This window comes from Spermophilus citellus, assembly GCF_964194105.1.
Source record: "Spermophilus citellus genome assembly, chromosome: 2".
NCBI classification, from domain to species: domain Eukaryota; kingdom Metazoa; phylum Chordata; class Mammalia; order Rodentia; family Sciuridae; genus Spermophilus; species Spermophilus citellus.
Window position 1 is genome coordinate 240,281,443 of NC_138183.1, and position 16,499 is coordinate 240,297,941.

The 16,499-nt window shown below is 33.9% G+C and overlaps 2 protein-coding genes across 2 annotated transcripts; both read right to left on the reverse strand.

Annotated features, from left to right (window-relative positions):
* Positions 1–3,705: 3,705 nt before the first annotated feature.
* On the reverse strand, positions 3,706–4,623 carry LOC308641826 (olfactory receptor 4P4-like; the record flags this gene model as incomplete). Its single annotated transcript, XM_081280413.1, has 1 exon — positions 3,706–4,623. One exon carries the CDS (start codon positions 4,621–4,623, stop codon positions 3,706–3,708), a length of 918 nt encoding a protein of 305 aa, XP_081136539.1.
* A 6,944-nt stretch (positions 4,624–11,567) lies between these two features.
* Positions 11,568–12,488, reverse strand: LOC308641827 (olfactory receptor 4P4-like; the record flags this gene model as incomplete). The annotated part of the gene is made up of 1 exon (XM_081280414.1): positions 11,568–12,488. The coding sequence occupies one exon, from the start codon at positions 12,486–12,488 to the stop codon at positions 11,568–11,570; it is 921 nt and encodes a 306-aa protein (XP_081136540.1).
* Between the last annotated feature and the right edge of the window lie 4,011 nt (positions 12,489–16,499).

The following is a 16,499-nucleotide window of genomic DNA, read 5'->3' on the forward strand; positions in this document are numbered from 1 at the left end:
CAGCATATTGTTGGATTTGCTTTTTTAATCCATGTTACCAGCTTATGTCGGTTTATTGGAGAGTTTAAGCCATTAACATTTGGAGTTACTATTGATATATGGTTTGTACTTCCAGCCATGTTTGATTATTTACCTCATTTTTTTTAACTTAGTTTGTTTCTCCATGATTAGCTTTCCCCCCACCGTATGTATTTACTGAGGTACTTCCCACTCTTGGCTTTGGTTATTGTTTTTCATTTCTTCCTCGTGTAGTGTTTTGCTCAAGATGCTTTGCAATGCTGGTTTCTGGCTGCAAATTCTTTTAGCTTTTGTTTATCATGAAAGATTTTTATTTCATTGTCGTACCAGAAGCTTAATTTTGCTGGATACAGAATTCTTGGTTGGCATCCATTGTGTTTCAGTGTTTGAAATACGTTGTTCCAGGATCTTCTCGCTTTCAGCGTCTGTGATGAAAAATCCGTTATTAACCTTATTGGTTTACCCCTGAATATAATCTGCCTCCTTTCTATTGTAGCTTTTAATATTTTCTCTTTGTTCTGTATATTGGATATCTTCATAACAATGTGTCTTGGCGTTGGTCTACTGTGATTTTGTATGCTCAGTGTCCTGTATGCATCTACAATTTGTATATCCATTTCCTTTTTTATTTCTGGAATGTTTTCTGTAATTATTTCATTCAGCAGGTTACTCATTCCGTTGGTTTGAATCTCTATACCTTCCTCTATCCCAATGACTCTTAAATTTGTTTTTTTTATGTTATCCCATATCTCTTGGATGTTTTTTTTTGTGATTTTTTACCAGCCTATCTGAGTTGGCTAGATTCTTTTTAAGATGATATATTTTGTCTTCATTATATGATGTTCTGGCTTCTACTTGCTCCACTCTGTTAGTGATACTCTCATTTGAGTTTTTAATTTGGTTTATAATTTCCTTCATTTCTAAAATTATTGTTTGATTTTTTTTATAATCTCTATCTCCTGATAAGGATGCTTAACTTCTTCTTTTATCTGTTTATGTAATTCATTTTCAATGTGTTCTTTCACTGTTTGAATTTGCTGTCTCGTATCCTCTTTAAGGTTCCATTCCATCTGTTTAAGGTGTTCCTTGAGTTCTTTATATGACCATTTTTCTGATGACTCAATGTCCTCCTGAATATTTAGGCTGTCCTGCATTGTTTGTACTCCTTTTCTTCCTTGCTTTTTGAAGCTGCTCATGTTACTTCTTGTTCTGTTTGACTGCTGAGTTACTGTTTACTCCTATAAATTTATTTGATGCTTAGGAGGAAAGGTATTAGAAGGGGAGGGAAGAAGTCACTAAAGAGAATGAGAGTAAGAAGGTAGAGTTCAAGGAAGGGGGTGTAAGAAAATTGAAAAGAAATGAAAAGACAAAAGAAAGAAATAGAAAATAAAAAAAGAAAAAAAAAAAAATAATAATAATAATAATAAATGAAAATTAAAATTAAAAAAATAAAATAAACTAATTTAAAAAAAATTTAAAAACAACAAAAAAATGAAAAAATAACCCAGATTACAAAAAGAATTAATAAATGCAGTCTTAGAGTTTGATTAACTTCTCTTCCAGTAGGTGGAGCTGTGCCCACCAGGCCAAGCTTCTCCTCTAAATAGGCAGGAGCCAATCACTGTGTGGCAGCTTTTCCTCCCGTACTGGGCGGTTCTCCAATCCTGAGTGCCTAGCGCCTTCTCTTGTGTCTAGTCACTTCCCCACTTTTCCTGGAGACAGGTCCAGCTCACCAGTGACACTCACCACAATACTGGCCACATGCCAGGTCTGCTGCTCCTGGGAGCCCTGTTTTCATGATCACCTGGGCAAGCTCTCCCTTTTTGCCATTCCCTCAAACCCTAAGTTTGTATAGCTTGGGGCTGAGAACCCCCAGCGAATTTGCTTGCCCTCCAGTAGCCACGCCCCTGGAAGCTGGTGTAAGAGACCTCAGTTGTCAGCACTGGTGGGAGAGGTAGCTGGGAGTTCCGCGCCGTGGGTCCCGCGCCACTCCTGATCCCTCAGTCTGGCTATCCCGCTCACGGGATAGCCAGTGCCTCACAAATGCTAGGCAAACGTGCTACCACTGAGCCACAACCCCAACCCTATTCTCTGGGTTTTGACAACTGTATGATTGCTTATTGCTTTTTTAATGCCAAAAATGTTTCATTGTTTGAAAGTACTATATTTGTTTTCTCATTTACCTACTAAAGGACATGTCCTTATCATGAGAGTCTCCCACACAGTAGCTTCACTACCTTAAAAACCCTCCGTGCCCCACCCATGCAGCCCTCTCTCCACTGAACCCCTGATAACCACTGATCTGTTTAATGTCTCCTAAGTTTTGCTATTTTGTTAGTTTATTTTTATGTGGTGCTGAGGATTAAACCCAGGGCCTTGCATGTGCTATGCGAGCGCTCTACTGCTGAGCCACAACCCTAATGCCATTAATATTTATTCTTCAAGAAAGACACATAAATTGTTTAACCTATAAACCCTTAAAGGAAGTGTTGTTGTTTTCCTTTACCATAAAATGCCAATTTCACACATACAAAAATGTCATTTTTAAAATGTTCCCCTCAAACATTTAGATTTAGCCAAATTTACTTAAAAAAAACTTTAAATCAGGCAATATTTTGTTCTCATACTAACTTGACAAAATAGTAAATTACCAAGTTCTTAAATTAAAACCATTCTGTCATCATTATTTTTTCTATATATAATCACTGAAGTGAGTGTGATTCCTGTATTTGCATGTTCTAAAACTCTTCATTTTAGTTGTAATCCTACTCATAATCTTGTTATTCAATCTTTTCTCTCTTTATTTGCCCTTCCTTCTTTCCTGCATGGTTGCCTTCTTTTTTTCTTCTTCTCTCTCCTCTTTCTCTCTCTTTTTTTCCAGCACTGCAGATTGATTCAGTGCTTTACCACTGAATTACATACCATCCCTTTTTACATTTTAATTTGAGATAAGCTCTCACTAAATTACCCAGGCTTATCTCAAAGTAGTGACCCACTTATTATTTTCTAATTATTGACTAATTATTGTCCTATTAATTTCTGAAATTTCACGCTTAATTTCATTTATGAGTTTTTTTTAAATGCTCAAATATAGAACAGCAATGAGTAAGTTACCAACATTCTGAGTAATTAATTTTCTGCTACCTTTGCTAGTAATGTTTACTGATGCTGGTCAGCAGTGTTGATGATCAGCAACCACTTTAAACCAATTTTATTATTATACTATTATTATATTGATTTCTTATATAATGGATTTCTAATGCCACTGAAGGTCTTTTAGGTAAAAATCCTATCACAAGTTAAAACTCATTATTTAACTTATAGAGTATAACTTTTCATATGACACAGAGAACTTTCATAACATAGCCTAGCCACTAATCCTAAAATTTATAGTTAAATTATCATTAAGTTTTTCTTCTTTATGTCATAATTCACTGCTCAGATTTACCTCAGTTACTGCATCCTAAATTATTATTACACATGTAACCCTACTCACGCCATCTAATTAAACCACAAAATAACTACATTTCTGACTCATTTTTGCACAACTGAATTAGTATTAGATTATTAGTTATATTTTACTCCTAAACCTACTTATGTCATTCATAAAATGACGCTAACAGTATAATTAATCACCATGATCAAGTTCTAGCTCCATGATTCTACACACATTTCTTAAAAATTTATCTAGGATGTTTGACACCAGACTTTTTTCATGGCATTCTTCATCTCTGTGTTTCTCAAAGTATAGACTAAGGGATTGAACATAGGAGCAATGATGGTGTAAAATAGTGCAAACACTTTACCTTCTAGAAAAGTGGTAGGAGGTCTAAGATAGACAAAGATTGAAGGTGCAAAAAATAAAACTATCACAGTGACATGAGACTCACAAGTAGAGAGGGCTTTGCGCCTTCCTTCAGCTGAATGATGTCTCAAAGTGCACAGTATGATGACATAAGAAACAAACAAAACCACGAATGTCACTAAGGTAACCATGCCTGAATTAGCAGCCACAAGGACACCAGCAGTACTGGTATCACTGCAGGCAACTTTTAGCAAAGGAAAAATATCACAGAAATAGTGATTGATTTTGTTAGGGCCACATAAGGGCAGCTGGATTGCTATAAACAACTGAGGAAAGGAATGGACAGCCCCACCAGCCCAAGCAGCTAGAACCAGGAGATTGCACCTTGCTTTGCTCATGATAATCAGGTAGTGAAGAGGTCTGCAGATGGCAACATAGCGATCGAAGGCCATGATTGTCAGGATGAAGACTTCGATGCTTCCAAAAAAATGTATGGCAAAGACTTTCAACATGCAGTTATCATAGGAAATGTTTTTCCTTTTCACAAGCAGGTCACCAATCAGTTTGGGTGTCACACAAGAAGTATAGCAGATGTCCATAGAAGACAAGTGGCAGAGGAAATGGTACATTTGCTGGTGAAATAGAGGGCTGCACCGAATAGAGATAAGGATCAGAACGTTTCCCACCAAAAGGGCAACGTAACAGAATAAGAAGAGCACACAACATAATGTTTGTATGCTCCGTTCATCAGAAAGTCCTAAAAGAATAAATTCTGAGACATTTCTCTGTTTTTCCCCCATGTATCTCAGTTTGTCTTATAAAATGTGAGTTTAGTATCTGAAAAGAAAGAACATATGAATTTGTTATGGAAAATTTATATACACATAAACAAATGAAGTCATTCACAAATTCAAAATCCATGCCTTTAAAATCACTTGGGGTGATGAAAAGATAATATAATTAAAATGAATCATAGAGTGCAAAAAGAAATATTTCCAATTATACAAGTTTATTCTCAAGAAAAAATATTTCACCCATTTTCTTTTTTTACTCATTTTTAAATATTCCTCCCATTATGACTTTAGTATTGTTGTAAGCCTTCCAAATACTCATGTGCATATATATATATATATATATATATATATATGACATTATGTATAAACATATATATGTATGTATATGTGTATTTTGTATAAATTGTATTATATAATCTATGACATATATTAATACAGATAAAATATATTTACATAAGTCTTACTAACATGTGTCCATGTATGTATATGTATTCATTTGTAATATAAATAATAATTTATATAATAAAAATATTATATATCAAAATGAAAATAATTATCACGTTTATTGTGCTCAAGAGTTAATAAAGACAGGGTTTGGGTGGGGTTGTATCTCAGCAGTAGAGCACTTGTCTGGCACGTGTGTGTGAGGCACTGGGTTCGATCCTTAGCACCACATAAAAATAAATAAATAAATATCCAACGGGCTGGGGATGTGGCTCAAGTGGTAGCGCGCTCGCCTGGCATGCGTGCGGCCCGGGTTCGATCCTCAGCACCACATACCAACAAAGATGTTGTGTCCACCGAGAACTAAAAAATAAATATTAAAAAAAAATTCTCTCTCTCACTCTCTCTCCTCTCTCACTCTCTCTTAAAATAAATAAATAAATAAATAAATAAATAAATAAATATCCAACTACAACTAAAACATATTTTAAAAAGTTAATAATAACAGGACTTTAATATTATTTATTTATTTACCAGAATTTTTCTTATTTTCTTACAACTAAGGGGATTACAATGAGATGGCATATTAGTAATAGATAGGTAGTTTACCTAAAACAGAATAAAGATTATAGTTACAGAAATAGGCTGGTAAACAAATTCTCCCATCAATTAGAGTATCCAAACTCCTGATTTTCAGTAAAGGAAGCACAGATCAAGAGAATCCAACTATATCTTTGGATCATAAAATACTGCCCTATAGATATTATGGGACCAATATCCTGGTTCTCAAGCTATCCTGATTCAAGCTATTTGCATGCTTGATACCAAAGCAGAATAGGGTGCAATGTAGGGCAGTAGTGAGAGGAAATGCTTCAGAATCCTCATCTTAGCCTGCAAGAAGATGCAAGCTCACAGGTTCCCACACCAACCAAGTGTCTTTCTGAGTATTTACATGAATGTATCTAGAAGTTAATATAAGCATGTGACCCAACATTCTTTTGCCTTTTATTGGTACATCATATGTATAAATAAGATGGGGGTTAATTGTGGCACATCCATACAAGTACATAGCACAGCACGAGCAATTTTATTACTCAATGCCTTTTCTTTCCTTCCCTCCCCCCCAACACCATACCAATAACTTCCAGGTCTCCTATGTTTGTTAATTATTTAGTATTCTAATCAATTCTGTGTAACTTTTTGTTTTTTCAACTTAGCAAAATATGCATTTCGTAAATTCAGATTCTGACTTTTTTTGTGTTCATAATGGTTATTTTACTCACAAAGGCTCTTAAAATGTCATCCTATATATTTAGGAAACATGCTCTCATTATCACTGCTGTTTGAGGGAAAAGGCATGTTGAATACAATCGGTGAGAACTGCTGTAATAAGCCATAATATTAACTTGATCATAGCTTTTCAATTTTTAAACTAATTGTCATCATAAATTGTGACAGTATAATATTTCATATGTGCATTTGTTTCATATGTGGCTAGAATTCTGTCAACAAAGTGATTGAAGCATGGAGAAATAAAAAATACAACAAACTAGATAGTGAAGTGTTTCAACTTAGTTATTCTACAGCTATTAACATCTGAATATATAAAAATAACCAAGTACCTATATGTTTATAATATTCAGAGATTATACAGTAAGTAGACTTTATCCTTATAATTAGATCATTTTCATTATTAAAATAGTTATCTAGGATAAGAGTAAAAATTAAAATCAGAGTAATCCTACTAATATTTTATAAGAAGTTAATCACCCAATATAAGCATAGATACTGTGTAAATATTATTTTCATTAGTTTTATTAAGCATTAGCCTAATACATCTGACATATTTATACATCAGAAAAATTTAACAGGAACCCAGTAAACAGAATTAACTTTCTTCCCTTCTATACCACTTGTGAATCTTGACATAATTGTTAGCTTCTTGTAAGTTTCATTTTCTGCATCTATAAATTGAGATATTATCACACAATGCAGAATAATAACAAGGAACACAGAAACATTGTGAAAACACCTAGTCTCCTACATGATTAACAATCACACATTAATTTTATCTTCGGTTGTGTATGAGCAGTTTCTGACATTGCCATGCACACATAACATAACAAAACAGATATACTGAGGGTAATCAGGAGAAATTTCCATTTCAACAACCCATTGCTAAAACTAAAATTACTGTGTTTTTTTTTTTTTTTGGTTTGTGTATTGCTAGTCATTAACATAAACTTTTTCATGCATTTTAAAATTATACTCAAAATAATACTTGATTTATTTGGTAAGGTTGAATACAAAGTCTACATTCATCTTGATTTTACTATCAAGATAATAAAAATAATTGCTCTTATAACTTCAAATTTGCTACATCTGGTATCAGAACACAACATACAGTAAACTTACCTTAGATGAATATGATTATTATAATGCACTTTAATGTGGCACGTTTTTGAAAGTTGGAAATTATTTGTTCCTGTTTGAAGATGTCAAAGTTAAACCAGGCTGTTTAGAATATGGGTAGGCATGTAAAGTACTAAGTTGGGACTCAATGAAGTTCACTGCAACTTGAAGATTTTAATGAGATCTTTGCCTCATCTATTCTCCTTCTGATCTGTTGTTCTGCTTGTGAATAATATGTACTAAAAACTTAAACTAGATATCATGTTTCATAGTAATCAAATTCCCTTATATGGTGAAAGAAATCACAGTGTTCAATAAAGTAGAGGAAGGAGATAGAGAGGGTGGGTGGAGAGCATGAGAAAGTACTGGAAACACAATCTATCACATTATGCTATGTCTATTCACACAATGAATCCCGCTTATATATACAATGATAACGTACTAATTAAAATAATGAAAACCGTAATTGATGGGAGATCAGTAGAGTAGTGCAAATGGATCATGCAGGAGGTAAGAGGAGGTGAGAGGAGGTGAGGGAAAAGGAAGGTACTGGGGAAAGAGAGTCAACAAATTATGTTGTCTTTATGTATAATTATAATGCACCAATAAAAATATAAAGAGATTATATTCTTAAGAAAAAAATTAAATAGAGTACATTTAAACAACATGTTAATAGCAGTGTCATGGGTAATTCGCAGACCATCAGGGCTAATTCGCTGTCAGGATAGCATTAGACTGGATGAGGAAGGTTCCTTTCCTGCCAATTCTTCTCAATGTCTCTAAATCTAATAGCATACAGGGATTTGCAAACACGTTTAGGTTCTCTCAAAGCACTTCTGAATGTTAACCTTCTTAGAATCTTTTGTAGATTTTCATCCATAAATATCCATTAGTCATTAGAAATGCAAGCTTCACAGAACAAAGAAATGCATTTTGAATTTCTCACAAAAGCAAATGCCATTTTAAGTCTTAGAATTGATTCATTTTATACCTATTCCTGATGAAATTTTGGTTCAGAAGAGCAGAATTTAAACTTTGTGACAATGTAAGAATTAACAGACCTTTGCAAACTCTATGGACGTGCATTCCCAGAGGCATAAACAGATATTCATCAAGTGCCTCTGAACGGCTATCAGAGGCAATGTCCTGGTGCCTCTGTGCATTTACTGGCTGTAACTTTACTTTTTACCTACTTTTGTCTGGATCAGCCTTTTTTCTCTAGAGAAGACAAGACCTGGTTACACAGGGTACTTCAGGAAATTCTTCCTGCTTTATGTTCATCTGCATTCCAAAGGAAGAAGGAAAACAAAGCCTGTGGAATAGTAGTAGGTTAGTTTCCAGGAATATATGATATGGGGATGAGGAGGAGCAAAGAGAAGCAGAGATTGGCATTTTTCATCCCAAACTGGATTATTATCAACAGTAATATCCAGGCTTAATGTAGATAATTCAGTAAAATTGGTGACAATCAATATCAGGACCAAGATCCACCTTTTCTTGCCACGAACATTTACGTGACTCATGGCTGTGGAATGGATGATAGAACTGAAAAAGATAAAAAAGTATACCATGATGTTCCCCATGCATATACCAGGGTGGAAAAAGTATATTATTACGTGCCAACATACTGCTAGTATGAGAGGAAACCACACTCATTGCACATTCAAACTTTATTCATTTATTTGCTTTCATTTTTAATTTTGAAGGAGAGTCTTGCTAGGTTCCCCCCGCTGACCTCAAAGTTGCCATCACCCTGCCTCAGCCCTATGAGCAGCTGGGATGTCATGCACACTGAGCCAGTCTAAACTGGGTAATTTCTTAATGGGAATATGGAGAAGTATGTGAGAGTACAAGACTTAAAAAAACTGAGATTCAACTGCCCATTTTATATGTTCTTAATGTTTACTTCTCTTCTTAATTGAAATTCTGCTTACATATAACATTCAATAAGTTTTAAGTATGATAAATTTTTTATATTAAAAAATTATCATAAGCTACAAGGATGTTCAAATCTTTAGAATAAAATTATATAGAATCAATGACAAAAGCACATTCTTACCCAAGCAGAGGGGGTGATGGGACTCTCTACAACCACAGAAACATAGAAATACACTAACCATCATGTTTCAGTGACAGGTTAGATTTATGTGAAGATCAGGAAATGTTCAGCCCCAAGATAACTCATTTCAGCAATGTATCTCAGCATCAAAATACACAATAAATTTCAGAAAATCACATTATAAGCTCATAGTCACATGTATTGAGCAAAACATAGTGAAAATGTTTTTAAACCCAATGAATTGATTGTCTATTTAGAAATTCTAAGAAATATACAGAAACTTTTATTATAAGTATCAGAGATTTATGGGTCAATAGAGTTCAGAAAATTCCTCTTTAATTCTATATTTGAAGGATTTTGTAAAGAGCAACTTATTTTGCATTAGTATTTAGTAGATTTCAACATTAAAGCTATTAAAAAAGGTAGGAGGATGACTATATGAGCTAGATAAGAATATAGAGGCCCAAAATTTACGTGAAACCCTGCATCCCTCTTGTGCCATATACTGCTACTAGGCCAAGTTTCCCTTGTGAGCTTAATTTATTTTGTGGTTCATTGTACATCAAAAATACCACAACTCCAAATAAAATAAGACCATTTCAGAGACTTTAGCTAAAGCAATCATTCTAATTCATGTTTAGCAAAATCAAAATACTCTTGAGAAAATTGGTGACACAGGTACATAGGAAAGGATGACTAATTAAAATCAGAAATGATTTGAGGTATCAAGAACATATGATCAAAACCACAGGACTTTCTCAGGTCTTAAAGAGAATACTAGAATACCCAGAAAGTTTCTAAATATGCTCTCCCAATGGATATCTAGAGAAAGAGGGTTAGAAAGAAGATGAAGAAGAAGTATGTGGCCAAGGGAGGATGTCAAATAGAAACTAAGTCCCTCTCATTTAGTTTTGGCTTCTAATACCTGTAGAGTCCTGGACCAGGACTTCTAACCTACTTCCATGTTGGTATTTCTGATAGTTCTTAAGTAACATGTTTCTTAGTGTGAATGGGGTTCAGGTGATTTAAGATAATCATTTAATAAAATTTAGTAATGGTTGATATTTTAATTACCAAGAAATTCCCATGCGATATAATTTGCTGAATGCATATGCTTATTCTCATATGTATAACAAAACATTTTATGTTTCTCCCACATATTTAATAGACAGATTTTATATATATAAGGCATTATGAACATTCTGGAAAGTGAATTCCAGGAAAAACAACAAGCAATTAAAGAAAAATTGAACCAATGAATTTTTTTGTGATCTAATATGTAACATTATCAAAATTTATCCAATAAAACTCTGTGGACATTTGAAAAAAACACAAACAATTGATAATACAATGCTTTGCTTTGTTTTATTTTTATTGCAAGTATACTTTCTGATAGAATGTGTACTTTCATTGATAACATTCTCAAAATCTGCAAGAACCCCATGCCATAAATACATGTACACAATCATCACACAACAAAAAAATTCAGTTCCACACGCCATGTTTCTGTACTGAAAGGAAAATCCAAATACTCTGTGGAAAAATAATATAATAAGGCCACTAAAATAAAGGTATGGTTAAGATAACTAATAGAGCCAACTTTTTTTTTTTTTGAATGGACATAACATTTTCCCAAGACAATGTAGAGTTTTGCATAGATTCAAGAGGGGAAAAAAGTGAAAAGTTAAATATGTCAAAAGTTCTAAGATTTGAAAAGTGAATAAAGGAGTCCCTGGTACTAAAGTCAAACACAAAACTGCCTCTGTGACTTTTCCTTGAAGTTGACATGAGGGACTATTGAGACAAGAATGATTCAAATTAGGGAAGTCAGTGTAAAATTAACTCAATTATTTTATTATTAATGTTTGTTAATGAAAGGAGGAGATAATCTAGACACTTAAAAACAACACACATCATTAAATAAAAAGAGAAATCAGTACTTCAGGAACAATTCCACTCATAGGATCAATGACTCTCAAATGATAGCAGACCTGGGGACACAAAAGAAAAGCATCATGAATGTCTCCTTCTTTACTTATTGATGTGACATTCGAGACCATACCTTCTGCATCGCAATTTTCATCTCCATATTTCTGAGTGTATAGATGAGAGGATTCAGCATGGGGGCAACCACAGTGTAAAACACAGAGATTTCCTTGTCCTTGTTCTCACTACCTGCAGGTAGTACATAGGTGTAAATACAGGGCACAAAAAACAAAACGACTACCATTACATGAGAGCTACAGGTTGAGAGAGCTTTGCGACGCCCTGCAGATGATCTTGTCCTAAGGTTATATAAAATCATTATATAAGAAGCTACTAGAACAAGAAAAATCACAACTACCACCATCCCTGAATTGGCGATCACTAAGATACTCACAATGTGAATATCTTTGCAGACCAATTTCAAAAGAGGCTTCACATCACATATGTAGTGATCTATCTGATTAGGGCCACAGAAAGGCAGCCTGAGTACCATGAGCAATAGAGCAATAGAGTGCCAAAAACCCACCCCCCAGGCCATGGCAACCAGCAGGTTACACTTCTTCCGGTTCATGATGACCATGTAGTGCAGTGGCTTGACAATGGCCACATAGCGGTCAAAAGCCATGGACACCAAGATGAATATTTCCACCCCTGCCAGCAAGTGGGCCGTGAAGAGCTGGGTCATACAGCTGTTATAGGAAATGTTTTTTCTTGCTGCTGCCAAGTCCCTGATAAGCCGGGGAACCACAGTGGAGGTGTAGCACAGGTCCATGAGGGAAAGGTGGCACAGAAAGTAGTACATGGGCTGCTCGATGAGGTGACTGCAGGTGATGGTGAGTAAAATGACGAAGTTCCCCATTAAGACTGCCAGGTAGCAAAGCAGGAAGAGGAAAAAGAAGAGTAGTTCAATTCCCTTATTTCCCCAAAGCCCCATGAAAACAAATTCTGTGACATTATTCGTGTGTTCCATGACTTCAATTGGAATCCACATACACAGCAGAAACTTCATTCATCTGAAACAAGACAGAACATAATATCTTAATAGCTGCTTTTATGTTTGTAGACATTTATAAATTAAAAACATATATAGTAGTAACAGATGTTATTTGGGGTTAAGCTTTCAGAACTTTTTTTAGATACAAATAATCATTTTACTTCTCATGATATTTAGTGAAAGCATGCTTTATACCTAGGACTTTTGTAAACCTTTTAAATGCATTTAGCTCTCATAAAAACACAGTAAGGTTCTGATATTCATTTTATACATGAAATAATATAGCAATAGGAGGGACCGGTTAATTACACAAAATCATTAAACTATTAGAATGCCGACTAAAGATATGAACGTGTATCTGATGCCAGATTCCATGCGTCTTAGAGATGTGCAACATTTTCCATAGATCAAATGGAATTGCAGCTGTTTACACTCCTGTAAAAAACAGGGGGTCTTTCATTATCTCTGTTATTTTTTTTAACTCTATAATACTAAGAAAGATATTTCCTTCTATATTTTACATAGAATTTATCCATAAAATTTGATACTCATTTCCTATTACTTTCTAGCTTTCATCTCACTGTTAATGTATAAATCCAGTAGAATTAAGATTTATTTTTTAAAGATGCAAGACAATTAATCATACTATAGAATATGTTAGTAGAAAAATAGCCTGATAATAGCTTCAGTGCCTTTCTGTAGCATGTTTGGTCAAAGCTCACTAAATGGAGATGCTGGAACTAAAGAACTCTGGGCAGCAATGTTGAACATCTAAATAGAGGGACACAGTGCATTATTGTATGAAAATTTACCTTTTTTTCTAAGAATTCTGAAGTCGTCTTTTAGAGGTTACTGCTAATGCATTAGAAACATTTTAGGGATCTTGTAGTCTTCTGACAACAGTTTCAAGAACCTCATGTACCTTGCTTATTTAATCATAAGTTCAGAGCAGTGCAGCTATCCTGATACCATGAATCTGTGAACAGACAGCAAATACATCCAAACCATCACCTTTAACCAAGATCTCAATATCCAAATCAGCAAACCATTCTTTGTTTCAGATTCTGTAATCTCTCAGTGGAAACAGTGAGGGACCATTCTGCTGTCATGGGAAGGTCCCCTCATAATGAAGCATGACAGTAAGTGCCCTCTCGGATGCTCTGCTAATTAAGCAGAGAGATGAGTTCATGTAATAAAATATGATACAACTTAACAAGTCCACAGAACAGCCCTACCCTCTGAAGTCTTTTTCAGAGGAGCAAACTCTTGTAAAAGGAAATAAAAATCAATATTTTATCTTGATGCTTCCACCTACTGTAGATTGTGTCTGCCACAGAGAAAAGTGTTGAAGAAAGTACACAGAAAAATGTGAGTGTTGCTGTGCTCATTTCAGATTCAAATTTTGCGGAAAAAAAATGTCAGTTGAAAGACAAAAGAATTTCTGGATAATTTTTCATTCAAACTATGGAACAAAACTGTAAAAAAAAATTACAAAATTAAAAGCAAGTGGAAATCTTGCTTCAAAATATTTCCCTGATATTGACAAAAGCACCAATACTTTTTAACATTGATATAGGATTGTCCTAGTTACAATGAGAGGATATCACTTAGGATATTATAGAACTATGTGGACAAAGATGCTTCAAAGCAGTTCCCAGAGCAGTTTTAGGAGCCCCCTGAAAAAGGCACCTCATGTTGCAACATCCACCATTCTCTTTCTGTTTGTAAAACCTTTCTGTTCTTACAATACTAAAAGTTTTCAATGTCTTTGTCTCTGCCTCTAAAATCTCTCTCTCTCTCTCTCTCTCTCTCTCTCTCTCTCTCTCTCTCTCTCTCTCTCTCTCTCTCTTTCTCTCATCAAAACACAAGGGTATAGGCGTGAAGAATTTTGAGCTCATTTGATCACATACCTTTCACTTTAAGCCTATTTCCCAAAAGTCTCTCCTTTACTATGTAAATTTTTGGAGAAAGTTTCCTATGCAAAACTGTTCACAAAAATATGTCAATTTCTATTTGCTAAAAAAAGAGAAAAAGCCCATTGAAGTGTCATTCTTCAGAAATGGATGCATGACAAAGGTCCAGAGAATATGTGAAATGATTTTATATGTTTTTCTGTGTAACTAGTCATCCTATTTTTAACAATGAAAAAAAATGTGAAATAGAAAGATGTAGACTTCATCATTTGATACAAAATGCTTATGTACCATAATTATTAATATCTTCTGGGCACAGTAATCAATATTTTTATGTATTTATCTATTATATATCCACCATGGCCCAATGAGATATATGCTATTATATTGTTTCCTCTGTTTGCAAATAGAAATATTACAACAAAATTCAAATAGAAAAGTCTACATCTAATCAGTATTTGTATGTTTCAAAACCTCATATTTTTATAATACTTGTCATATCACAAAATCAAAGGTTTAATACTTTTCCCTCAAATGAATTTATCTTCAAATTACCATCCAGCTTTTCCTGAGTGTCTTTTCTTTAAAAAGAACTACCATTTAAAATATTCCAGAATAATTTAAAATTAAAAATTAAAATTAATATTTACTAAAATCAAATTTTATGTAAATAGATGTCCAAAACCTCAAAATTTTTTTCCCATTTTAAAAAAAATCTATGCTAATATTGTCTCTTATTTTATATTTCTCTGCTATGTCAAGGTTGTTTTTCAGGCTGATTCTTCTTACCTTTCTCTGTAACACGAAAGAGCAAATTGATATAGAGACCAGCTGTCTCCCCTTTTGGATCTTCAATGCACAAGAAGCTTTTAGGGCTGCATTACTGGGAATACTTTGAAATAAGGCTTAAGATGGACCAGAGGGAAAAATTCCCATAGGTATTTAGTTTTTTTTTTCCCGAAAATAAAAAAGCCTATATAGTTATATTTGTAAAAATAAAGCCAGTAACATTAAAGTGTTCATACAGATAGCTTTAAGGCTTTCTTTTATTTCTCTTTAGAGTCTTGACATGAGTGATTTTGTAATGTTGTAGCATTGATAATGTGATAATTTCACCCTCTCAACTAGAATAATTTCCTTAAAGTCCAAACTCACTGATGTCATGTAATATACACTTAATAAATTGTAAATTCTTTATTAACTAGTTTTATCAATGAGCTAAGAAACTATCATAAGAGTATTAATATATTCTCATCAATATTATCCTCAGAGTCATTGCCATTACAAAAACACTTCAAAATAGTTACTCAACATTTAATTATGCCCTTTGGAAGTTTAAAGCCCCTGTTCACTCTTCTATGTTAATAGGTAGTAGTATTTGAATACTGATTAAGTATATATAATACATATTTTTGTAAAATATATAGTAACTACTGTCCTTATTTTTATTTGTTACTCTTTTGCTTCATTCCGTCTTTCATCCCCCTTGAATAAAAGAGGAAAAGAAGACTCAGTAGATGCTAAGGGAACAGATTACATAAATCACAGCCTTTAATTCATGGCAGACCATCCTCATAGATCTATGCAAAGTCCTTCTACAGACATATTTTATTTTACAATTTTTATATCACTCCTTTCACATCTCCTCACCTTTCTGAATAATCACTGTACTGTCATTAGCATAGCAAATCCCCAGAACCCCAGGATATCACACCTTCCTGGGCTGTTTCCTATAGCTGTGCACATCTTGAAAATAGTCTCTTTCTACACTCCTGTTAAATTATAGCATTTGACACTGGTCTCTCACTGTGCAATCCTAACTGATATGTTTGTTTATAATATAGTCCCAAGATATATGGAACAATGTTAAATAAACCCACCTGAGGAAACAAATGAATTCACCTTTAAAGTGGAAGATTTCAATATCCCCATCTCTAATACTGATGGGTAAAGCTGGCACTAAGTAGAAAAAATATAAAAGATCTCAAGGACAACTCAAAAGTATATAAAGGCATAGATAAAGCTATATATTGAACAAGGAATTCATATTCTTTGCATTTAATAATTAAATATT